This window comes from Drosophila serrata, unplaced genomic scaffold (genome assembly GCF_035046125.1).
Source record: "Drosophila serrata isolate PLE 108 unplaced genomic scaffold, ASM3504612v1 contig_272, whole genome shotgun sequence".
Lineage (NCBI taxonomy): Eukaryota > Metazoa > Arthropoda > Insecta > Diptera > Drosophilidae > Drosophila > Drosophila serrata.
Window position 1 is genome coordinate 12202307 of NW_028257170.1, and position 23711 is coordinate 12226017.

Here is a 23711-nt window from a genome sequence, read left to right on the forward strand (position 1 = left end):
TGTTATTTGCAACTCTGTTATTAGTCCTCAAAAATAAAAACACGAATACATAAGCCTTTTTTGAATATTCTTATATTTTATATAATATTTAGAGCGACACGTTTCGCACTTGATATCGCTTTGTTTTACCTAATATAACTTTAAATAAAGGTTTAACAGTTCTTTTTATCATTACGACTCCACAGAATCTATTATAATCTCTGAGATTTTGTACCAAATTTTATGTCATATCTTTTAATTTAAACAAATATTAATATTGGCCATAAGAGTTAAGAACAATAAGTTACAATTAAAAGTAAAATAGAAAGATTAAGTAAAACTTTTAGTTTAACAGTGATCAAAGTTGTCTTCTATATTAAGTTTAAGTTAAAAACTCACTTAACCAATGCGAATGCATAGAGCAACAGGAATATCTCTTTAGTGTGCACCTTCCGTCATTCCCCGGCCAGGCTGGCTAGAAGCTCCTCATCAATGCCATCCGCTGATGGCATTCCAGCCGTGCTGCTAAGGTTGAGGAGGCCATCATTGCCACCTGGAGAAGGGTGTGGTGCCGGCGGCTTGGCTTCCGGGTCTGGCAGTCCGCTTGAAGGAACAGTTGCACTAGATGTGGAAGTTGATGAGGTCGTGGACAGCTGATCCGCGCTGGGCGTACTGCGCCCACTGGGGGTGTTAGTCCCGCTTCCTCGTTGCGAAAGTTTCGGTATCTGGAACTTGTTGTGCAGCCCTTTGATGAAACCCTCCATACTGGCGGCCATCGTTGGCGAAGCGTACTGCAAGATGGTCATCATGTCGGTGTGATGATCAAACCGCGGCGGCGGCTGTGAGGTGGAACCACCGTGGGCAGCTGGTGAAACTGCTCCCGAAGATCCACCTAGGCCCACCACAGTGCTGCTGGACTTGCGCTGAGAACTGCTACCACCACCACTAACAGTGGCGAGTGCTCCCATGCTGGGACGTCGTCTAGGGGCGTTATGTTCTTGAAAAGAGTTGGTGCTGTTGCTCTTTGTAAGCGGCACTCCTCCACCGGCGCTCGACCCACTCAATTTGGTGCTGAGACTACCAGATGAATTTGCTTTTTGGAAGAGATGCTTACTGGAAGAAGAGCTAGCTGCGGCTGAAGCGGCTTGTGTGGCTTTTTTGGAGGCGGGTCCACTGTTCACGCCAGGCTTGAGACCCGTGTGTTGCTTTTTGGTAGAACCAGATGACCCCGATGAGCTCGCCACACCTCCACTGCTGCTTTTCGATTTTCCTTGTCCGCCAGTTGAAGAACTGGATATGGTACTAGAACCAGAGCTGGAGCTGGAGCTCTTGTTGCTACCTGTCTTGTTGATGGTTAGCTTAAGGCCCTCCTGGCTGCTGGGCTTCACCATGTACTCCGTGGAAGCTCCGGAAAGAGTGTTGCTTCCGGCGGAGTCCAAACTGCAGCCGCTAGTCGCCAAGCAGCTACTAGGTGGCACCGCTCCCGGCTGCTGTTGTAGCATTGTTGCCGTTTCCGCTGCTGCTGTTGTTGCTAGTGTTGCTGCTGTTGCCGCTGTTGGCGCTGCTGCCGCCGCTGCTTGTGCTGCCGGACCCGGTCGCGATCCCACCAGCGATGTTGGAGGAGCCAATTGTCCCGCTGATGTTGCTGCTACTGCCGCTGCTGTTGTTGTTGTTGCTGGTGCTGACGGGGTTGTTGTTGCTAAAGCTGCCGTCGACGTCATCAAACTAACCTGACAAAGTAAGCATGTGGTGTGTGCGTGTGTGGAAACAAACGAACCAAAACGAAATACAAATTAAAACAATCAAGGCAAATCGATCGCTCAAACAGTTAGATAATAAAAAAAAGTTAAAAGCAGTGCCAGGTTTTCGAAAGTTAAGGATTTGTTGTGAGGAAGGACAAGAAAGAGAAAAAGAGAAAAAAAACAGAGCAAACTCCATTAGTAGATACTTAAGAAATGTTTAAAGATATTATTTAGAAGATAAGAAATTTAGAAAATAGTAAATGAAAAAATAGAGAAACTATGCTGATATGGTCTGATGACCAACCCAGCAAAAATTGACAACTATTTTACAAAAGACCTATTAATAATTAGATGCATATCACCCATAAATCCATAATGAATTGCAATATGCAAACAATTTTTCTGCACATGTTGACAAATCTAAGAATAAAATGCACCTTTATGTGAAGTGCATTAAAGTGCAAAAACAATTGTATGACGTTACTCATCTTGTAATTTATTGGCCTATTTAACTTTATTACAATTTGAACTCAAAAGTGAAACTAATAAGTGAAACTTTGTATCTCAAATTCAAAAACTGAAATGCTAATTTATAATATATATTGTAAGATTTAAGCTAGACATGTATTTAAAATGTATCCGCATGGCTTTATTTACATTTTATATATACATATGTAACAGGCTGAATCTCGCGCTTAACTGTGTACATCTGGCATTAGCAATTCATTTGATATAAATACTTTATTTAATGCCATGCTGCAAAATTGTTTTCTGTTAAAGTTTTTTGAAGTTCTATGAGAATTGATTCTCTCTCTGGCTCTGCAATCAATTGAATAATTCTCAATGTGCGAGTTCTCAACCAAGTGCTCTATATGAGTTGGTATAAATAAAGCGTTGGAATATTGATCATCTGAGAACATTAAACAAAAGTTCGAAACGAAGTTTACCACGCAGAAATAGTTGTTTTGATACGCTCTTGCAAAGATTTCAGTTTAAGGTTTCGCACTAAATTTTAAATGTTACATTTCAATTACTGTTCTTATAACTTATTATTTCTAATTCTAATTCGAATTATATTAGGGCTCTTTAAAAACAAACATGCCACAGAGAAAAGAATAATTAAATACATACATACGTGCTCAATGCAGAGATAGTAAGGGTAAGCTTGCTTTAAGGATGCTAAAGAGAAGCCCCTTTACCATAAATAAAGTTTGGATTTAGTCGAAAATAAAACTGATGCGGCTGGATATGATTAATAGGATATAATATATATTTACAAAATTAATATATATAGGAAAAGAAGACACAAACAACAAAATAATAATAATAACAGAGTAACAATTATCATCTTTAACTACAGCAGAAGTAGTAGGAAATTACAAAATATATATTTTTAAAACTAAGGTAAATATACTATTTGCATTAGTTTAAAGTTAGATTTTTTTAATTCTGCTGCATTAGGTTAGAGGAAAATTGGCAGAGAATCAACTACGTGTTAGGCATCCAGTGAGATATGCTGGGAGTGGGTTGGTTGGTGTCTTGTGGAGTGGAGTGGAGCACTTATAATGAAAACGGACTTACCGCACCTCCCGCCATACTCTTCCGCAGGGCACTCAGCTCCAACCCGGAAGCTCCTGCTCCAGCACCTGCTCCCACCACCACTGATGCTGATGCTGCCGATGGTCCACCAGCACCCGACGTGGCCGCGTAGCTGCCTAATCCTCCACCGGCCGCTAAATGAGAAAGACTGGAAACCGACGACTTCAGCTGCTGCTGCGAGGATTTCAAGGCTGCAACTGCAGCCGCCACACTGGCTGGAGAAATTCCTCCCCCGGCGACGGAAGAAGCACCAGCAGCCATTGTAGATGAAGAGGCATTAGAACCGGATCCTGAGGACGATTTCTCTTTTTTAACGCTTTGGCCGCTGCTCCCGCTCCCAACTGATCCGGTCGTGCTGGTCAGTGGAGGAACTGGAGGTGGTGGTGGCGGTGCGCCCACGCTGGCAAAAGATCGCACCAGACCTGGTGTCACTCCAGGACCCGAAGAAGAGGGTACTACTCCCGATGGTACGGCTCCCGCAGAAGATGAGGACTTGTCCCCCTTGGGACTTAGGCTAGTTGCTGCCGTGGCCGCACTTTTCAGCGTGGACATGCTCGGTTTGCCGGACGATCCGTGCTTGGGAGAGTGGGTGCCGAACGGTGACTTTGGACTGTTGGAGGCGGTGTTATGCTTAGGGCTGCTGTAGACGGGCGAGTGTTTCGGGCTGGGACGCCCTGGTGGCACTCCGGCCATTAGACCCTGGCTTGCGCCGCCTGCCTTGGGTGACGACGAGGGTGACGAAAACTTTCGCACCACTCCACCGGACGAGGAGCAATCGCCGCCAGCAGCAGGCGAGTTTTGGCGCGAGTAGATCTTCTCTGGCGGTCCCATCGGTGAATCATCGCGCTTCTTCTTCCGTTTTTTCTCCTTTTGCGTATCGGAGGAGCTGGTGCTAGTGGAGGATGAGGTCGATCCACTTGTTCCGCTCCCACTAGACGAGGAGCTACTAGCAATGCTTTCATGTGGTCGCTTAGTTGTTACACCAGCTCCGGCCGGAATGGTACTACTCTTCTTCGACGACTCCTTGATAGATTCCTTACCCCCCGTAATGGGAGTTATTGTTATGGTTGTAGCTGCCGTACTGGACGAGGAAGCTGAACCACCGCCAGCGACAGAAGTTTGGGCGTTAAGTGGAATTATCTCAATGCCACCAGTTCGTTGAACCTCGACGCCGGGGACGACTCCACCAGTGCTAGTTGACCCTACTGAACTTGACTTGCCGTCTCCTGAAATGGGAGTAATGCTGACACAGTGCTTCAGATTCGGGGTCTTGTCCTTCCAGATATTCTTGTACTTGTCAGCAATTTCCTGATCAGTGCTTTTTACGGCGGCCGCAGAACTGGAGCTGCAGCTAACCGAGGGTCCGCCAGATGAAACGCCAGCCTGGGTATCCGTTTCGCGTTTTAAGTTCATCAGACCCGCGATGGCCGCAGCAGCCGAGGTTGAGGCAGCAAAGGAATCTGCCAGAGACCGCGTTTTCGAGTCCATTTTGAGATTGTTGATATTGGCGAAACCACCGCCAGGCAGACTACCATCTTGAGGTGGTGCCGTGTCCATGGTAAACTGATTAAAGCTATTGCTTCCTCCGCCTCCGCCTCCAACTGATCCGCCTCCTCCTCCACCTCCGATTGCTCCCGCAGCTCCCGCTCCGGGACCCATAACGCCATGCAACTTGAACTCGTGTTCCTCGTCCCAGCACTTAAGCAGCTTGTAGATAACCATTGGGATGGAAACAACCTTACGGACAGTGCGTGTGAGTTTTTGTGAGAGCTGCTCGTACTCGTTGCTCAGACAGTACACGCTACAGGTAGGCTGACTGTCTTCCAGCAGAAAATCCACGGTTGCCAAGGACTCCTCGTAAGGATGCTGAAGCTCAACAGTGATCTGATTGAAGGAAACGGCAGTAACCTCCAGTATCACAGTGCTGTCCATATCTATAGAAAGAAAAAAAAACAAGAATGCCAATATAAAAATACGTACTTAAAACAAAGCAGCATATAAGTACATACCATTATACTGCTTTTGCTGCTCGCGAACGCAGCTGGCGAGAAGCGTATAAAAGAGTGCCTGCTTCTTCAGGAACGCTACGATCCGCGGCACTTGGGCGGGCTCCGTGAAGGGCAACGAAGACACCAGCGTGCCCTGAAGTTTACGGTTGTCGGTAAAGAAGTAGCAATGTGTCTCCTTTGGCAGATTCACATATAGTCCACGCTGTGTATTTCTAATCGCCTGTTTGGACGCTGTCTGAACAATTAGATTGAGCACTGTGGTGGGCGCCGTGGGGGGCGTAGCCATCGCGTCCAGCCCAGGCAATCCCAATCCCTTTAACGACTCAAGGCACACGGGCATGGGCTTGTTTAGCCGAAGCACATATGTGGCCGGCATTAGCAGGGAGTTGTTCTGATTAAGTTGAGCGTAGGTGGGGACCTCCAGGCCCGTTTGCGCATCACGGACAAACGACACCGTTGGCATAGTCTGCAGTTTGTTAGCCGAAGAGCCCTCTAGGTTGACGGTGGCACTTAAGCCGTGGGTGCTACGCATCACCTTATCAATGCTGAAGTCGCCACTGGCCTGCTTTGGATCACCCTCGGGCAGGTGGAGTGGCGGGCAAAAGTAGGTCAGCTTCATCGGATGGCCTCCGCGTCTGGGCAGCACTAATCCGACGGAAGAGCTGGTCATCAGGGAATAGCTGTCGCCGGAGTGATTTTGTAACTGCATTTGGTAGAGGCTCTGGATATCCGTTTCTAGCGCCTGCAGCGCAACAAACGCTTTTTTCTTAACCTTGGGCTCGGCGTTCAGCTGGTATATAGAGGACAGGCCCTCTAGCTGGACAGTGAAGTCGGCGAAGTCGCCGGACTTGAGGCATGCTACCATTTCGCTAGACTGTTGCTCTATCTTGCACTCGTGGTGCACTTTGACATCTGTCAAACTGCCTGAAGCGTCGAGTAGGATCTCGACGTAAAACATGTCGGTTGAGATGAACAGTAGCTGTTGGTCCTCCATGAATTTAAGGCCCAGCTGCCTTGAGAGGCTCTCCAACCGTTCAACGAGGCCGTGTCGCGATGTCACCTTGATGTAGTGCTGCAACTTGTCCAGCGCCGACTGTAGGGTGGCCTTGCAAAGCGGATCCAACGGATAATGCTTCTCGATGAAGTACATTCGCACGGATTTCTTGATCTCCTCGTAGGACTTTGGCTTGTTCCGATACTTTGCCCGCAACTTCTCCATCATCGTCTCCTGTTGGATTTGTTTGTTCTTCTCCTCGATGCTGGGAATGAGCATGAGGTTCCCAAAGCCTATTGAATTTAATATTAATGTTGAAAGTCGCCCACTTTTTTGTTAAACGTTTGTGGTGCTCACCAGTCCCCGAGGATTTTGCATTAGAACCACTCATCGTATTGGGTTAATGTGATTTTTTCTTGTGTTAGCCAAGCTCTGGGCTTGAAGGCAATGAGGCCTTTTAAATATATAAATAAATTCGCTTTATTCTCCGTTTAATTCTAATCGAATCAATGGCGAAAATTTTTCAACGCTCAAACAACAAAATGGCTGATATTTTCGGTGCAGTGTGACCGCCGCTTTTTTATTCATAATAATCCGTAACGCCTCATTGAATTTGCTAGTATATCCGTCGTATTTTTAGAAACATTTGACATGCTTCAAGAGCTGGAAAAATATCGGTGGTAGATGTTTGCATCAACGATTCTCCACCTCTATTGTTTATACTATTGTTATTAGTCAAATAAATAAAATGACGTCTATTGCCGGAGGCCACGGCGAGCCGAACCCTAACAGCTCCTGGTTGAGTGCCCGCGGGTTTTGGCTGACCTACCTTTTGGGCCTCCTGCTGGTGCACCTGCTCTTTTTATCAGTGCCGTTCGTCAGCATTGCATGGGCATGGACGGCCACCAACCTGCTCCACAATGCGGTAAGTGCCCAAGTCCGAGTGCGATATTGACCCTAATCGTTTCGTGACTAGGCTCATCTGTACTTCCTACACGTCATCAAAGGGGCTCCTTGGCTGAGCACGGAGAACGATCCAAGCCGGCGGTGGACGCACTGGGAACAGATTGACGACGGCGTGCAAATGACCACCACCCGCAAGTTCCTCACAGCCGTTCCCATTGTCCTGTAAGTTCATAATAATTTTTGTTCTCATCGGATATCCCAAACGCCTGTCCTGAAGCTAAGGAAGGTATTCTATTGAATCGATAAATAATTGTAATCTTGATTTTCCACAGTTTCTTACTTACATGCTTGTACACCAGGAACAACACAGAACACTTTATAGCCAATTTCATATCACTTGTGGTGGTAACACTTCCAAAATTGCCCCAGTTCCATGGTGTGAGATTGTTCAACATCAACAAGTATTAGGACGAGTGTCATATATTCGAAAAATATTTGTTGAATTCCTGCCTTTTTGGGATAGGGGCACTTTTGTACTTGATATGTAAATCGTGTAAATATTCGTATATAAATAAAATGTACATAAACATTGGTTACAGTAGATTTCCGTAACATGGGCACTTTGTGGCATATAAAATACGTAAGTATCTGAATGAGTAATATTTAAAAGTTGGTATAAAATTAAAACAAAAAAACAAGAAAGGAAGCTAACTTTGGCACGCCGAAGTTTATATACCCTTGCAGATAGAACTTCGATGACTAGGAATCAATACAATATAAATTATGTAGATTTATGTTAAAAGGCAATGAGGTAAAAGCTGCTTTCATTTTATTCACATAGACATCCATATTATATTTACAGTTTTACATTCACAGTTTTAAATATTCCTCTATATCTAACGATCGTTTTTATGGCAGCTGATATAGTCGTCCGATAAAATTGAAGAATATTAAAAAATGGCTATACCTTAAATTTAATGAAATTCTGCTGAGAACTGAAAAAGTTATAATTTTTAATGTTATTAATTTCTCGATCGTTCCTAAGGCAGTAATGTGATATCCGATATTCATAAAATTTTGCACAAAATTTTACATTATTATAAAATGTCTGCATCTCAAATTTGATACAATTCTGTAGAAAACTGAAAGTTTTATATTTTTTTGTAATCGTTTTCCGATTATTCCTATGGCAGCTATATGATATAGTCGTCCGATCCGGCCCTTTCCGACATATATACGAGTGAGAGTATATAGAAGATTAACTACAAAGTTTTATTCAGATAGCTTCAAAACTGAGAGACTAGTTTGCGTTGAAACGGACAGACGGACATGGCTAGATCGACTCGGCTGTTGATCCTAATCAAGAATATATCTATATGGGCAATTCTCCAGAAAGGTCCACCTTGACCAAAAACTTAAAATTGCTTAAAAACGACCATTTAACGTGGTTACATATAAAATTGGTAAGATTAATCAAGACTAAGAGAATTTTTCATTTTCTAAAATTAATTATGAAAAAATCTATGTCAAACACGCGTAAACGCAAATTATATCATTATAAAAAAAATCCTCATAAAAAATGGGATGTTATGTTTTGATGCCAATCTCTTAAACAAAAGCATTTTGCTTTTACTTTTGCTTTTTAATATCACACAGAGAATGTAAAGAGTCAATATAAAGTGCAAAAGGACTTCCATATGCGATCACCAATATTCCTACAGTTTTAGTTTGAATTATCGCTTTCCAAAATGTCGCGTGAGACCGGGACAAAAATTGAATTTAAAAAATAACTGCTTAATATTTTAAAAACAAACAAAATACATTATTAAGATAATTGACTGCATAATTACTTATTGTAATACAATTTTTCATAACGTTTCGCTGAAATCAGACCATAGACTGGTTTCTTTCAAATGTAACTTCACATTTATCTTGAAAACGAACAAAGGTTCAAAATCGGTCTTAGCACCAATTATAGTGCCAACCAAGAGCTATAGGTTTCAAATTTTGTAAAATTAAAATAAAGTCTTGGCACATTTTTTTTTTTTAGTTTGAATGCGTACGAATGTCGCATTTTATATGGTCGGAGGTGCCTCCTTCACTGCGTTGCAACCTTCTGACTGAAATTATAATACCCTGCAAAGGTATACAAAAAGGAGGGAAAAACTATCATTAGACATAGAGGAATAATGCAAATCTGTGAATGTAAAACTATAAATATAATATGAATAGGTGAATAAAATGAAAGCAGATATTACTTCATTGTTTTTTAACATAAATATAATTTTTTTTTTTGTATTGATTCTTATTCATCGAAGTTCTATCTGCAAGGGTATATAAACTTCGGCGTGCTGAAGTTTGCTTCCTTTCTTGTTGTTTTTAATATAAAAAGTATCTAAAGATTAAATTTCTTTTGCATTTTCTTTTGTTTTCGCAATTGAATCCTTAAAATCATTCTTCAGAACATCAATATTAGTCTGGCCAATTGAGTGGGGTACCCGGTACCAGACCAGCTGTGATAAAAGTGCCGAGATGGTAAAGTGCCACTTCTAACCTTTTGGGAAAATTAACATTTGACGCGCTCTTTAAATACATTCCCTCTATTATAACGCCAAAGGCACTGTACAGCCATGACCCATTTGCTGAATAAAGATAAATAAATTGGCAAAACAAAATTTTTCAGACCGATATCTACTACAAGAACAGTGATAAGAAAAACACAGGCAACCTTGAAAAATTGACATAAAAGATGGGCTGCTGTCTTCATTCGCACCAAAAGCCGAAAACTATAGCATATCACCATGCCACTCGATTCAAAACTCGTAATATATCTGCTAATACTCGCCGGAGGCGTCACTTTCATCCAAGGCGTTGACTTCCCGCAGTGTGAAAATGTGGAGCCCAACACCTTCGTCATGGCCATCGATGATTGCGCCTCTTACATTTATTGCAACGGAGCGGACTCGTTTAGGGACAGTTGTCCGGAGCACACATACTTCGACGATGCGACTCAGGAGTGTGCCTTTGACGATGCCGGAGTCTGTCTCAGAGGAACGGAGACCATTCTGACAGAAGAGGAGGTAGAGGAGAACGACCTAGCACCAATGGCCGTTTCACCTGCACCTTTTCAGGATACCACTCCTGGCCCCTTTACGGATTCTCCGACTGCCACACCAGTCTATACGGCAGTTAGTCGTCCGCACTGCGAGCCAGTTGGCGATGCTGTTCATCCTCATCCGCAGCGTTGCGAATACTACTATCGATGTCTCAGCGGTTACCTGACCATAGTCCGATGTCCTTACAACTACGGATGGGACTTTGCATTGGAGCAATGCAGGCCGAGCACCGAGGTCCGGTGCTTCAGCTCGTAGATCTAGATTTGGGACTGGGAACAGGGTTTGGGCTAATCTGAGGTATGGGGGGAAGCTTCCACACAGATGACAATAATAAATAAATATTTGTGGCATTTTAATGAATCGAAATGTGCACTCTGAAGGGGCAGGGTGTCCTCTCGCGGCTGGTTTCGTCTCCATCTGGCGATTCCATTTGTATTTGTCAAGCATAATTCAAATCCAACGGGCAGGTACGAATTTATTTTCGGCCAACACTGTCGAGCGGCAGCGACTGCTGTCGCCTCTTCCACATTTTATTGCAAATTAATAATGCACACGAAGCACTCAGATCTTTTTGCTTGTTGGTTGTGTCAATTGTGTCTAGAGGCGGCGTGGACGCAGTTCCCGATGATGCCCTGTTGATGCCCTGATGATGATTTGCCGCTGGCAAATGTTCTGATTAACTAGCTGCGGAGAACCCAATTAATTTGGTGAAAAGGCGAGATCGCGAGTGCAGAGCCGTCAAGATTTCTCTTCTCTTCAGCCGTTGTTGCCTGCTCATTAATTAAAGAACATGGAAGCGAGAAGCTGAGAGCCGAATTCGAATCCGCTAAACAAATGGCAGCACACCGCAGCAGTAGCAGCAGCAGCAATGGCAATAGCAACAAGAACAATATTTGGGCCAGCGGCAGAGCAATAGCAACACTAACAGCATCAGCAGCAGCAACAACAGCAACATCAGCATGAGATAGAGGAAAATTGTCAAGAGATGGACATTCGAAAAATAGAAAATCTCCAACTAAAACGAAAGAATTGAAACATTTTCGGATTTTTTCATTTCAGATGCGAGCAGCTAACGGTTAACAAAGGTACGCGCTCGTTCCGTCGCGAAAATCTCAAAAGGGAAAATTCGAAAGGCGAACACATTTCGCCAGGGGAAAAGTGGCATTAAAAAATAAATGTAAAAAACAACAAACAAGAATGTGAAGGATGCTTTAAGAGAAAACCTAGTGAAATAGTACCAAAGTGAATAACATACTTAATTAAATTGTGTAATGTTACTGGTAGTTGAAGCACGCTTTAATATGGATTATACTGGACTGAAACAAAAGTGTCGCGACTCATAAAATAAGAACAAGTTGGAAATAAATATAATTTGATGGTCGGCACGAGTATTCCAATGACACATAAGAAGGAGATAAACGTCCTCGGTCGTAAGGGTTGGCCGCAGCTCTATTATTAGACTCCCCCAGGGGTGGTGATGTTGGGCCACTGGATTATGCGTGATTCACAGCCACATATAGACCGCTGATCGTGCGAATTCTATAATGATATCCAAATACCTAGATCCCAGGCAACGTTGACACGAAATTTATGTGCGCCACATTTCATGGAACAAATAAAAGTTAAAGAACAACAACACACGCTGATGCGAAGGCTTAGGAGTGATTTTCCCCCAATTTATGCTGATCGTTGGAGGAAGCGAATGGCGGAAAGACGGGGCGTATGAGTGATTATGTGTGTAAATATTACGCATCAGCATCAGCAGAGTAGTACGAACTAAATCGAAATGAAACGATTGCGAAGTGCTTTGGAAAAAATAGTCACGGATGACAAAAGGCAGGCACTTGGACAACAAATCAAAATAGACAGCCTGGCGAGAGCGTTTAGCACAGATCTTTATTTTTTGGATGGCTATTTAAAACGCCAAAACAACAACAGCAACCAGCAGAGGAGCAAGGCGGAGGAGGACGGCGGGAGCTGAAAGGCTGAAAAACTAATTTCGGAAAATCAAGTAAAAACTGAGCAAAATACCAAAGAGTTACGGAAAAGAAGGCTGCCTGACTGTCACGACAGTTTCTTGTGTGAACGAGCGCCAAAAAGGCCGAGCCGCCACCTCAGCACCTCTGCGCCTCAGCACCACCCATCCTCCATTCGCCATCCATCTCATCCCATCCGATCCCAGCCCCAGGCATCCATTGTACCCCATCAGGCAGGCAACCTACACCATCCATCGTCTCTCAATAGAGAAATGCTTAGATGCGATCTCAGTCCTATGTGCACACATAATGGAATGAAGAAAATTCCGTCCGTCTAAAGCGGCAATAGCAACAATTGCACGCTGGGCTAGCTGAGATGCCTCCGATGCGGACACCAACACGGACACAGACTCGGACTTGTCACTTTGCTGCGATTTGCATCGAGTTGCTTTGGTTTGGGTTGGGTTGGGTTGGTTGGGTTGGGCTGGGTTGTTTTTGGGGGGCCTCCAATGGACGGCAGCGCAGCATAGACAGAGAAATCTTTACCCAGCTTCGTGGTCTGGCGTCTTAAAAATAGCCCTCGGACAAAAGTGTGATGATTGTGGCCACTGTCCCCTGCCCGTGCACTATAAAGATCCGAACAATGGAAATTGCCAAATTTATAGTGCACCCAGAAACCCACAGCAATATCGTCAACAGCAACAACTACGATCCCAGGCCAGGCCAGCCAAGGAAAACTTATTTTATTTAAATAAATTTAATTTAATTGCCAGCAAGAACACAAATAACACTGGTCGTGTGCGTGTATTAGTGTGTTTTTATTGTAATTTCGATTCGTCAACTGGGCACCGATGGCACCACTGCCGAGATGCCCGACCGCGTTGCCTAACTACTGGGCGCTGTTAACTTGGCCAAAGCAGCAGCTGTGATAGGCGGCAGCCTAGAGGATTGAGTGCCGGAGCAGTGATAAAAATCTGGGCAATATTCCCATGTGCCTTGGAGGAGCGTGTAGTTTCCCGTAGTTTCCCGGTCCCCTTCACCACCAAAGAATCAAAATGCCTGGCTGTATGAGTAATGGTCGAAATGCTACGACACAATACGTATACGCGTTGTGGTGCGAGGAAACCGCAGTGGGATAGACAAACCGTCAACGCTCTTCGAGGCACTCTGCTCTAGTCTGCTGAAGAACCGCGAAATAAAACGAAATAAGTCGAAAAGAAACGACAAGGAAAGTGTGTGTGACAAAACGCTCAATAAATAAACAAACCAAAATGCAAACAAACAAATTATGAAAAACGAAAACAACGCCGAGTGGCGAGAACAAGGCGACGCGTACAGATTTTGTTTACCTCTCTGACATCCCACCTGACATGAATGAAAATAATATTTGTTGTCTACTAATTAGATTCCCCCCTCTCTCTTGCAGCAGATCCATGTGATCCACCCCAGATGAATTATGGAACATGTAAATAGCACTAATACCAGACAACCGCACCATCAGCACCAGCACGAGCAGTTGCAGCAGCACCAGTTCGAGCAGCAGCTGCAGCACAGCGAGAACCAGCAGCAGTTCTGTCTTCGATGGCACAATCACCAGGTGAGCTACTCCAACAACAACCAAATCCCATATTTATTCCCAATATGCTGCCTTTTAACGGGGTGGTGCTCAGAGCAAAATAAAGTGATTTCTCCTGCACCACACTGCCTTGTTCGTGCACTGCGCTGATCTCTTGCCAGAGAATCATCTATAGGGGCTTGGCCCCAGCCATAAAACTGGACTGGACATCGTTCACTGAAGCGAGCGAGTCGAGCGAAATGTCGCCCCTTCTATATATATCCCGAGATACGTACAGATTCACACATAGTTTTCCGCATTTTCATATAGTGACAATTTTTGCTTTCGACGTTTACTAAGGCGGCTCAAAGAGTGAACAGAGGCATACGGGAGGCGATGGCTGTCCAAAATAGCAAAATAGCGAAATAAAGCAATGGGAAGGGGGTTCGAGCCTGGGGGAAAGTGAAATAAATGGAAAGATTCGTGCAATTGCCAAAATCCAAAGAATTTCCACCGAGAGAAAATCACAAAGTTTGAGAGCAGCTGCATCCAACCACATCCCATCTCCATCAGAGCATCACCCTTACCCGGGGAAAGTGTATTTTTATGATCGCGTGACCCAGTTACAAGTATTTCTGTCTTCCCTTCTGCTACCCCGGTTCATCCCTTCCAGTCCAGTTTGCTGAGCACTCTGCCGGTGCTGCTGGACCAGTCGCATCTGACGGATGTCACCATCTCGGCGGAGGGCCGCCAGTTGCGGGCACACCGCGTGGTTTTGAGCGCCTGCAGCAGCTTTTTCATGGAGATCTTCCGTGCTCTGGAGGCTAATAGCCATCCCGTCATCATCATACCGGGAGCCAGTTTCGCAGCCATTGTGGCGCTGCTTACCTTCATGTACTCCGGCGAGGTGAACGTCTACGAGGAGCAAATACCCATGCTGCTAAATTTGGCCGAGACGCTAGGCATCAAGGGACTGGCCGATGTCCAGAATAACAACGTAAGTAGTGCCAGTAAGCACCATCGAAAATGGCCAAATTAAATTCTTTTTATGACATAATTAAGTGGGAATTTTCAATCAAACAAGACGAAAATAATGTATAAGTAATAGGCACGACGACCCTATGCAATTTCGATCGGTGCAAAGTTGATACATTTTTATTTCCTTCAATTCGTTTAATGTAATTAAAGACTATGCGACATAACTGTGGTAAATGTAATGCAAAATAGTATGAAACTAAAAACAATTACTTCGCTATTTTTCAACGAATAGTTGAAAAGATATTTATCCCTATACATTAATAAAAAGGTTATAGATTGTATTCGATCGATTTCGAATTTAATAAAATCGATCCAATTGGTATCTTTAATGGTATACAAACGTCGGCTTCCCAAAAGAAGATTCTTTAAACATATTAAGCATGTTCGCCTGTAAGGTAACCTATATCCTAAGCAGTATGTATAAAGTTAAAAGGAAATGTTGCACAAAATAAACAGTTACGTTTTTTGCCGGATCCATTGTTTTTCTTTCTTTATGGAAATTCAATCAATCAAAACACTTCCTAGCAAATACTTAGGAATATAATGAATGATTTTAGATGATTTGTGTCTATTTATTATTTAAATAGATGATTAGATGATTAGATAATTAGAGCTTCTCAGAGTCAATGATCGTAGTCACTAACATTGTATTTGAAAACCTATCAGTCCTAATATTATGTATATTATTATACTAATGAAATTAAATTAGTTCAAATCTACCTTTGTCCCTAATATACAGATTTACAATTAAAATAATAATATTTAATATGTAATCTATTCGTAGCTACCAAAGACAACGCGAAGTGAATCAGCATCCTACATGAATCCGTCCAACGAGAAGTCGTCAGAGTTCGAACGTCCCACAACGCCCTCGCCCACGCCCACACCTACGCCATCTCACACGCCCACACCTGCCCTACCACTACCCTTGCCCCAGATGCCGAGTCCTGCTCTGACCACCCCTCTACTGGCTAACAAGCTGGGGTCAGTGGGGTCTGCAGCAATGGGAACGACGCCCCTGGAAAACCTTTTTAAGTCGCTCCAGTTCTATCCTAGCCTGTTGCCCCAGCCGCTTAACTTTTCTCAAACGGCACTGAACAAGACCTCGGAGCTACTGGCCAAATACCAGCAACAGTGCCAGCTTTACCAGAGCGGGGTGCAGGAGGATCACCAGGAGGCGGACTGCTTCGGAGCTAAGCGGCTCAAAGGCGAAAGCCCGCCCAAGGAATTCAGGCGGCTGGACAAGAGCCTGCCCAAGACCCCGAAAAGCGCTTCAGCCAACAGCAGTAGCAAGTCCCCCCCGGAGTCCGCCATTATGGCCACCTCGCCAGTTACCCTCGCCCCCTCTGCAATGGCTCACTTCTCCCCCCAGTTGCCGGTGGTCAAATGCTCCTCAGTCAGCTACCCCAACCCCGTGAGCCAAGGTCAACTGTATAGCAACAAGCCGCCGCTTTACAGCGTCGCTGCTACGCCCACGACGGCCCAGCAAGCGGCCCAGATGCACCACCAGCAGGTGCCGGCGGTCACGCCCTACATTTCGCCCGAGGACCATGCCAAACTGCAGCTACACATTGAGCAATACCAGAGAGAGGCAGCTGCGGCAGTAGCCGCCGCCGGGGGAATGGTCAGCGCCAAGTCAGAGCCAAACCTGCTAACGCTTGGCGCCGACCGCGACAAGGCGCTGCCCCCCGCCGCCATAAAGCCGCCGTCCAACTCCAAGCTCTACGCCACTTGCTTCATCTGTCATAAACAACTGAGCAACCAATACAACCTACGCGTGCATCTGGAAACCCATCAGAATGTGAGGTAAGTCGACAGAACAAAAAACGAATATTCTTATTTAAATAATGACCAAATAATAAACTGGGCATAGCTTTGAAGGGAAGCTGATTTCGGCACGCCAAAGTCTGCATATCCTTAAAGTATGAAATTAGATCATTAAAAATCGATCCATTTAAATATATTTTAATCCAATCCCAGTATTAATGGATGAACGGGCTTTCAAAAGCCCTCGAGTAGGGAAGTAGAGATTGTTGCCAAATAAATAAACTCTGCGCTTTCCCTTTCCTGGGACTTCAAGAAAATCTTGATACGACGGTGTATTGTGATCGGTTTAATTCTGTTATTATTATTAATGATATTCGCCTTCGAAAATATTGAGTGACTCGAGTGAATTAAAGGGTGAACGCAGAGATCCTGGCTATTTAGTTATTTCCCCAGATAGGTGGGTGTCACCTAGATTCTAAAGAATCCTAGTGAAATAAGTATAAACAAGAAAGGTAGCTAGCATCGGTGCACCAAAGTTCGGATACCCTTGTTGTTCATTAAGAACCAATTTATTTTAGACAAATAAAAAGAGGAAATGAACTTAAATATAAACGTGATACAATAACTTGATTTTGATTAAAATAAAAAAAACTACATCTCAGCGTTGAAATACATTTTAAAAATTATAAAAAATATATCTTAAAAAGCAACGAAGTAATTTTAAAGATGATTTAGCTTTACATAGAAACATTTTTTTTTTTCGTTTAAATTTTTCTAAAAAAAATTCGGTGTATGTAGTTCTATTTTTTACTTCAAAACATTTGCACCCATTACATGACAATAAGTCTGGGCTTGGTTTAAAAAACACTCCTATTTTTATATTTTAACTCTTCTTTGATTTAAGAGAATTTAATATAACTACCACCAGCTGAGTGTTGCAGAATTGCAATTAGTTGCAAACTAATTGAACAGAATATTGCAAATCTGCTAAGCACAATTTAAAGGGTTAGTTTAAAAAAATAAATAAATAAAAATGTAGACAACTAAATTTGAACACTTTAAAGAAATGCATGTTTAAACAGAACTTTTTTCAAATGCATCTGCAAATACGAGATAAAAAGTGCTGCTCCCAAAAGTATGTACGTTTTTATACCCTTGCAGGGTATTATAATTTCAGTCAGAAGTTTGCAACGCAGTGAAGGAGGCACCTCCGACTATATAAAGTATATATATTCTTGATCAGGATCAACAGCCGAGTCGATCTAGCCATGTCCGTCTGTCCGTCTGTCCGTCTGTCCGTTTCTACGCAAACTAGTCTCTCAGTTTTGAAGCTATCTGAATGAAACTTTGCAGTTAGTCTTCTATATACTCTCACTCGTATATATGTCGGAACGGGCCGGATCGGACGACTATATCATATAGCTGTCATAGGAATGATCGGAAAAGTTTTACAAAAAAAATTATAAAATTTTTAGTTTTCAACAGAATTTGATCAAATTTGAGATATAGCCATTTCATATAATTCTACAATTTTGTGTAAAATTTTATGAAAATGGGACGGCTATATCATATAGCTCCCATAGGAACGATCGAGATTTTCATCAAATTTGAGATATAGCCTTTTCATATTATTCTACAATTTTGTGTAAAATTTTATGAAAATCGGACTAATATATCATATAGCTCCCATAGGAACGATCGAGAAATTTGAGAGGAATGAGAATGGCGGTGGCTGTTGTCGGAAGACTGACAATCGCGGTGGCGATAACATTTTTAGTTTTCAACAGAATTTAATCAAATTTGAAATATAGCCATTTCATATTATTCTAAAATTTTGTGTAAAATTACTATATCATATAGCTCCCATAGGAACGATCGAGAAATTAATACAATTAAATTTATAACTTTTTTAGTTTTCAGCTGATTTTCATCCAATTTGAGGTATAGCCATTTTATATAAGTTTTAAATTTTGTGGCAAATTTCATAAAAATCGGACGACTATATCATATAGGTGCCATACAAACGATCGTTTGATGTAGAGGAAAAATGCAAATCTGTGAATGTAAAACTGCAAATATAATATGTATAGGTGAATGAAATGAAAGCAGGTATTACTTCATTGTTTTTTAACACAAATATATATAATTTATATTGTATGGATTCCTATTCATAGAAGTTCTATCTGCAAGGGTATATAAACTTCGGCGTGCCGAAGTTAGCTTCCTTTCTTGTTTTATTGTAATGTTTGTCTTACAGGCCTTTAAAATTATTTTTTAAACGAAAGTAGCCTACATTTGATAAATCAGTTATAAACGCAGTATTGATTGTTTTTCTCCTTTTAGATACGCATGTAATGTCTGCTCCCACGTGTCCCGCAGTAAGGACGCCCTGAGGAAACACGTCAGCTACCGTCACCCGGGAGCTCCGTCACCCTGTGAGAACGAGGCCAGGCGAAAGCGGGTCTCCAAGCTGACGCCAACTTCTGTGCAGGCAGCCACCACCATGCCTGTGCCCGTAAGTCATACAGTGACCAGCGGGGAAGTGGGTACAACGACGACGACAGCAATTGGGTGTCCTAGCCATGAGGGTCGGAATCCGTACCTTTTCCTCCCCAATCAGTTTCAGATGGCGGCCGCTGCAGCCGCCGTTGCAGTTGCCGATTCCTCGCCACCTATTGGGCAGTCATCACTGGACTTGGGACCCGAGCCATCGCCGGTCGTTAAGAGCGAACGGGAGCTGTCGTCTGCTAGTAACGGAGAGGCGACAGGCGTTGAGACAACAGCGGTGGCCACCTGAGGGAACAATTAGCTTCAATATCGACTTCAATTTTTCAGTTCACCACACATAAGCACATAAAAGGAACATCCCCGCACATGCAGAAGTGTTGGCAAGCTCTTAATTGAGTAAAAAAAGATAGTTGGACCAAAGATCTCATGATAAAAAGATGCATGACGTCCATACACTTAAATGGCGATACTCTAGCACCTCTCGTTATCCTCCCCAAAACGAAAAATTCGAGTGCAAAATATCATATGGCGCTACCCATCTTATTATTATAAGATCCTTCGGTCACGCTGTGCCCTGCACTGAATCTATTAGCCCCACCGAAACCAACGTCTTAGACCCGGCTGTGATAATTAGCGCAATTCGTTTTCGTTTTCTACACATACACATGCGAGCGCCTATCTTAATTTATAATTATATTTTTAGCACAAATTTATGTTTATTTCGCTGAGCTCCAGCCTGCTTAAACGGACAAATGTCGAGAAGCATGGCGGTCGCATTGTGCTCCTTAAACTGTAGCAACCTCCGAGGCTATCGAACTGCAAGTTACAATTACCTTTCGCTTTCACACGCCCACACATTCAAGTATACTAAGCAAAGTTTTATATAAATATTGTAATTATATACACACCAGAACACGTACACACTTTTGCACACAAAAAGACAGGGTGAAAACCTACGACACTAAAGTCCCAAGTTTAAAAGAAATAAATTTTTAAGACAAATATTAACCGTGTTTAGTTGATCAGTAATTGAGAATAAGGAGAGCTATGCAAAACTAGTATATTTCATTTCATAATACAATAATTTATGTACGCTGGCGTACTTATATATCTTTGTTTAACTTTCGCAGTTTAGATAGTATAAAAAAGTTGCTCGGGCAGCACACAGACAAAAGGTTGAATATCCATGATATGATTAACAAACACTTTGGGCTTAAACTTAGAGACATGACAAGAGGTGAGCGAAGGGACAAAATAGACATAAATAGCTAATGTAAACTGTTGCACTTAAATGAAATGAAGCCAGGGAGCTGCAGACTTCTCTCCCTGAATAAGTATAAACTGCAGCATTTAAATTGTCTCCACATGCCACACCTTGGTGTTGCAATCTTGGCCAGTTGAGATCACAGTGTTGTTATCCAGCCAGACCAAGCGAGTGATTTGAGACTGCGGATGGGCATCTAAAACACAAGAAGGGAAGGTGACAAGTCACATATGGGTCAACCCTTACATCCACTGAAACTTACTCTTAATAATGGTGTGCTTAGCAGGGTTTGTCACCGACCAGATGATGATGGTGGTATCCAAAGATCCACTGGCCACAAGTAGAGAGTTCGGGGACCAGGCCACGGTGTTGACGCGAGCACTGTGGAAGCCCCACTCCTTGTTGTGGGCAGGCTAAAAGAACAAGTATAGATTTTTATATGCACACATAAAGTATAACTGCAATCTGTGTACCTTGTACTCATCCACAGAGTAAAGCACCACCTTGCGATGGGCATCACAGGCCACAAGATATTTAAGGTCCGGTGAGTAGGACACGTCTGTTACCGCGCCCTGATGGTCCATCTCCGTTTTGGGCTCTAGAACTCCGTTCTTTAGGCTGTAGATGTGCAATTTTTGGTCATCACCGCCAACAGCAATGTCAGAGGTATCCGCGTTAACGGCAATTGAGCTGGCTTCAAACTTAATGGGCAGCGAAAAGATTTTCTTCTGGTCTTGCACGAGGGTCAGCTCCTTGATGCAGGCCAGAGCGATGATATTCTCGCTGCGCAGAATAGCGAGTCCGCGGGGCTGGCAATTGAGCTTGACGACATAATCAGTGTAAGCATTTCCCTCAACGCTGAACTGACGCAGGCTGTCGTCGATGCCACAAGTATAGACGAAATCACCCCAGGCAGCGATTCCGTTAATCTGATTGCCGTGACCAGTTCCAGTAATGCGGTCGTTGGTGCCATTGCCAGAGTTCCAATTGGTCACTACACCGTCATGGCTTCCGGTATAAATGGTGCTGCGGTCATCGCTCAAACCCAGTACGGTTATGGGCTTGTTATGACCCTTGACTACGCGCAGTGGCTTGCTGGGATCTTCGACGTTTAGATAAGTGATTACGCCCGAAAGGGAAACAGTAATCAAGTGTTCTCCCTGCCACAGGCACGATACCTGTTGGTCGTCAACAGTAGCTCCCATAACGAACTCACTAATCAGCTCACGTGACTCCACTTGCCACAGTCGGCAAGTCTTGTCGCCGGAGCAGGTCAGTAGCTGGCTACCGTCCGGTTTCCATGCCAGGGCGTATACACCGCCCTTGTGGGCAGGCGAGCCGAACTCTCCCACCAGCTCGGAGCTGGTACCGTCGTAAAGGAAGACTTTGCCGTCAAAGCCGGCCGAGGCGAAGAACTTGCCATCTGGCGAGTAGCGGACTGCTTGGACGAACCGAGAGTGATCCTGCTTAGTCATCTTAAACTTAAATGGCGGTCCCTCAAACACGGCGACCGTGTTGTCTTCGCTACCTGTTATTTTTAAATATTTAGTTACTCTTTTTCAATACTCTAGCTATTCATTGAGCATACCTGTTACGATGCGGAAGGGCCTGGCTGGCCGGAAGTCCGCCGAATTGATAGACTTTGATTGGCCACTGATCTCGCCCACGGATGTACCCGTCTCTGACATGAAGACGTGTCCGAAACGCTCGCGACCCTCGCCAACAGCCACAATGCGCTGGTTATCTGGCGACCAACTAATGTCCTTGATGGGCCCTGCGATTGGCTGGAACTCATTTTTAAGGAGGTGCTCCTTGTTGACCGTGTCCCAAATGCGAATCTTACCCGAGGCGTCTAGAACAATGAAAAACAAATGATATTAGTTTGAATTTTCATTCGCAAACATCAGATAAGATAAGAAACCGTTCGATGCACGATGGTTTCCCTAAATGGTAATGCTATGCATGGGCCTTGGCGTGACTCACGGTGACCACAGCTTCAACACTGTTGTGGCTTCTGCATGCTCCGCTGCCTGCGCCTTGTGCCGTGTGCCTCCAAGAGTGAAATTGCTGTGCGAGACTTACCGCCAGATGCAATGTAGAAGCCGCTGGGCGAGTATTTGGCCACGTTCACTGCACACGAGTGCTCCGTGTAGACATCGGCGATGGCTGGATTCTGTGGAACGGGAGGGAGACGAGAAATAGAGAGTGCGAGTGTGCTTTTTAGAATCACTTTTACAATCTTAAATATATAGACAGCCGGCACAGAGCAACTTAATGCTCAATCGCCAGCAAGCCGACCATCATTATGAAGTTACGTGGGCGGCAAACAAGAAATATTCCGTGCGCCTGTATGAGTGGTTGATTCTGCCGGTCGGCCGTGGAATGGGTGCTGTATAAAAATAAATATAGAACAGCTGCCGCTAGCTAACAAAAAGAAAACAAAACCGACTCATACTGGCACACAGGAACGGAAAAACAGCAGAAAACTGCAGCTGTCCAAAAATAAAACAACATTTGGAAGAGACCACAGTTTATGGCAGGAGTAGCTACTGCAATATCAGCTTACCTCGATGTTCCGGATAATTACGGAGTTCCCGTTCGTGTAGAGGAAATTTTTGCCCTTAGGATCAGCGCCCAGCACAATTGGCTGGCCTCGTTGAGTTCGCGGCAGTGTCGCATAAATGTTTTCTGCAATTAAAGCCGCGACAAAATGCGATTAGACAACAGATCAAAAAAAAGTAGATAACGCCGGCAATTTGGCAGGGAGTGGGGCGGACTGGGCGCGGCTGTTGCCCGTCTTCTTAAACGGAAACAAAAGAATGCAAGGGTGGAGCCACCTCCCCTCAGCCCCTTTATCATACAGCGACGTCTGTCCATTTATGGGCATAATCACGACGCTTCCGGCGATGGCTTTCTGCTTTTACCGTTTTCGCTTGTTGACTCATCCCCCTTCTCATCACGTCAATGCCGGCGACTCTTGAACACCACCAAATTGGGCTATCATTCTCTTGCATGCCAACTCACTGTTTTCATAGGCTGGTGGTTGGGGCTGAGCCATTGTTGTGTTCCTCTGTGCTGAGCTAGTGGAGTTTAAACGATACTTTTTTGCGAATTTCCGTTGATTTATAAAACCGACAAGCTATGGCGCAGTGAGACCGAATTCAACACTTACAAAAAAGGCGAACTACTCGATAACATCTGGTTCATAGATAGATACTAAAAATACCATACTAGTTAAGTACTTTGGTATTTCACAAA

General features: G+C 43.9%; 5 protein-coding genes across 10 annotated transcripts; 3 read left to right on the forward strand and 2 right to left on the reverse strand.

Annotated features, from left to right (window-relative positions):
• Positions 1-50: 50 nt before the first annotated feature.
• Positions 51-6946, reverse strand: MED1 (Mediator complex subunit 1). 2 transcript variants are annotated; one of them, XM_020960399.2, is made up of 4 exons: positions 6681-6946; positions 5330-6616; positions 3303-5254; positions 51-1704 (listed from the first exon to the last, which is right to left on the reverse strand). In XM_020960399.2, the coding sequence occupies exons 1-4, from the start codon at positions 6712-6714 to the stop codon at positions 1447-1449; spliced, it is 3531 nt and encodes a 1176-aa protein (XP_020816058.2). In that variant the 5' UTR covers positions 6715-6946; the 3' UTR covers positions 51-1446. The 2 variants fall into 2 exon arrangements, with proteins under 2 accessions (XP_020816058.2, XP_020816057.2); XM_020960398.2 differs by having other exon boundaries at positions 51-1709; positions 6681-6919.
• ORMDL (sphingolipid biosynthesis regulator orosomucoid 1-like) lies at positions 6869-7830 on the forward strand. The gene is made up of 3 exons (XM_020960576.2): positions 6869-7248; positions 7300-7451; positions 7562-7830. The coding sequence occupies exons 1-3, from the start codon at positions 7072-7074 to the stop codon at positions 7695-7697; spliced, it is 465 nt and encodes a 154-aa protein (XP_020816235.1). The 5' UTR covers positions 6869-7071; the 3' UTR covers positions 7698-7830.
• A 2149-nt stretch (positions 7831-9979) lies between these two features.
• On the forward strand, positions 9980-10600 carry LOC110190047 (uncharacterized). Its single transcript, XM_020960353.2, has one exon. The coding sequence runs from the start codon at positions 10031-10033 to the stop codon at positions 10598-10600; it is 570 nt and encodes a 189-aa protein (XP_020816012.2). The 5' UTR covers positions 9980-10030.
• Positions 10601-10925: 325 nt separating this feature from the next.
• Positions 10926-20191, forward strand: LOC110190003 (uncharacterized). 4 transcript variants are annotated; one of them, XM_020960302.2, is made up of 5 exons: positions 10926-11430; positions 13748-13918; positions 14550-14873; positions 15699-16720; positions 19025-20191. In XM_020960302.2, the coding sequence occupies exons 2-5, from the start codon at positions 13778-13780 to the stop codon at positions 19476-19478; spliced, it is 1941 nt and encodes a 646-aa protein (XP_020815961.2). In that variant the 5' UTR covers positions 10926-11430; positions 13748-13777; the 3' UTR covers positions 19479-20191. The 4 variants fall into 4 exon arrangements, with proteins under 4 accessions (XP_020815961.2, XP_086690704.1, XP_086690705.1 ...); XM_086834578.1 differs by having other exon boundaries at positions 11337-11430; positions 13751-13918; XM_086834579.1 differs by having other exon boundaries at positions 11391-11587.
• Positions 20192-20235: 44 nt separating this feature from the next.
• Positions 20236-23671, reverse strand: flr (actin-interacting protein 1 flr). Of its 2 annotated transcripts, none has more exons than XM_020960303.2 (7): positions 23478-23671; positions 23020-23141; positions 22536-22626; positions 22042-22305; positions 20927-21981; positions 20716-20866; positions 20236-20649 (listed from the first exon to the last, which is right to left on the reverse strand). In XM_020960303.2, the coding sequence occupies exons 1-7, from the start codon at positions 23509-23511 to the stop codon at positions 20540-20542; spliced, it is 1827 nt and encodes a 608-aa protein (XP_020815962.1). In that variant the 5' UTR covers positions 23512-23671; the 3' UTR covers positions 20236-20539. The 2 variants fall into 2 exon arrangements, with proteins under 2 accessions (XP_020815962.1, XP_086690707.1); XM_086834581.1 differs by having other exon boundaries at positions 23378-23634.
• Between the last annotated feature and the right edge of the window lie 40 nt (positions 23672-23711).

Excerpts from the sequence above, each read along its gene's own strand:
- MED1 (XM_020960398.2), bottom strand. The coding sequence starts at position 6,714 with ATGAGTGGTTCTAATGCAAAATCCTCGGGGACTG. Across the intron at positions 6,617-6,680 it reads TGCAAAATCCTCGGGGACTG|GCTTTGGGAACCTCATGCTC; the intron begins GTGAGCACCACA and ends TAAATTCAATAG. Across the intron at positions 1,710-3,302 it reads AGAGTATGGCGGGAGGTGCG|GTTAGTTTGATGACGTCGAC; the intron begins GTAAGTCCGTTT and ends TTACTTTGTCAG.
- ORMDL (XM_020960576.2), top strand. The coding sequence starts at position 7,072 with ATGACGTCTATTGCCGGAGGCCACGGCGAGCCGAACCCTAACAGCTCC. Across the intron at positions 7,249-7,299 it reads CCAACCTGCTCCACAATGCG|GCTCATCTGTACTTCCTACA; the intron begins GTAAGTGCCCAA and ends TTTCGTGACTAG. Across the intron at positions 7,452-7,561 it reads ACAGCCGTTCCCATTGTCCT|TTTCTTACTTACATGCTTGT; the intron begins GTAAGTTCATAA and ends GATTTTCCACAG.
- LOC110190047 (XM_020960353.2), top strand. The coding sequence starts at position 10,031 with ATGCCACTCGATTCAAAACTCGTAATATATCTGCTAATACTCGCCGGA.
- LOC110190003 (XM_020960302.2), top strand. The coding sequence starts at position 13,778 with ATGGAACATGTAAATAGCACTAATACCAGACAACCGCACCATCAGCAC. Across the intron at positions 13,919-14,549 it reads TTCGATGGCACAATCACCAG|TCCAGTTTGCTGAGCACTCT; the intron begins GTGAGCTACTCC and ends CATCCCTTCCAG. Across the intron at positions 16,721-19,024 it reads GAAACCCATCAGAATGTGAG|ATACGCATGTAATGTCTGCT; the intron begins GTAAGTCGACAG and ends TTCTCCTTTTAG.
- flr (XM_020960303.2), bottom strand. The coding sequence starts at position 23,511 with ATGGCTCAGCCCCAACCACCAGCCTATGAAAACA. Across the intron at positions 20,867-20,926 it reads ACTCTGTGGATGAGTACAAG|CCTGCCCACAACAAGGAGTG; the intron begins GTACACAGATTG and ends TTGTTCTTTTAG. Across the intron at positions 20,650-20,715 it reads TAAGCACACCATTATTAAGA|ATGCCCATCCGCAGTCTCAA; the intron begins GTAAGTTTCAGT and ends CTTGTGTTTTAG.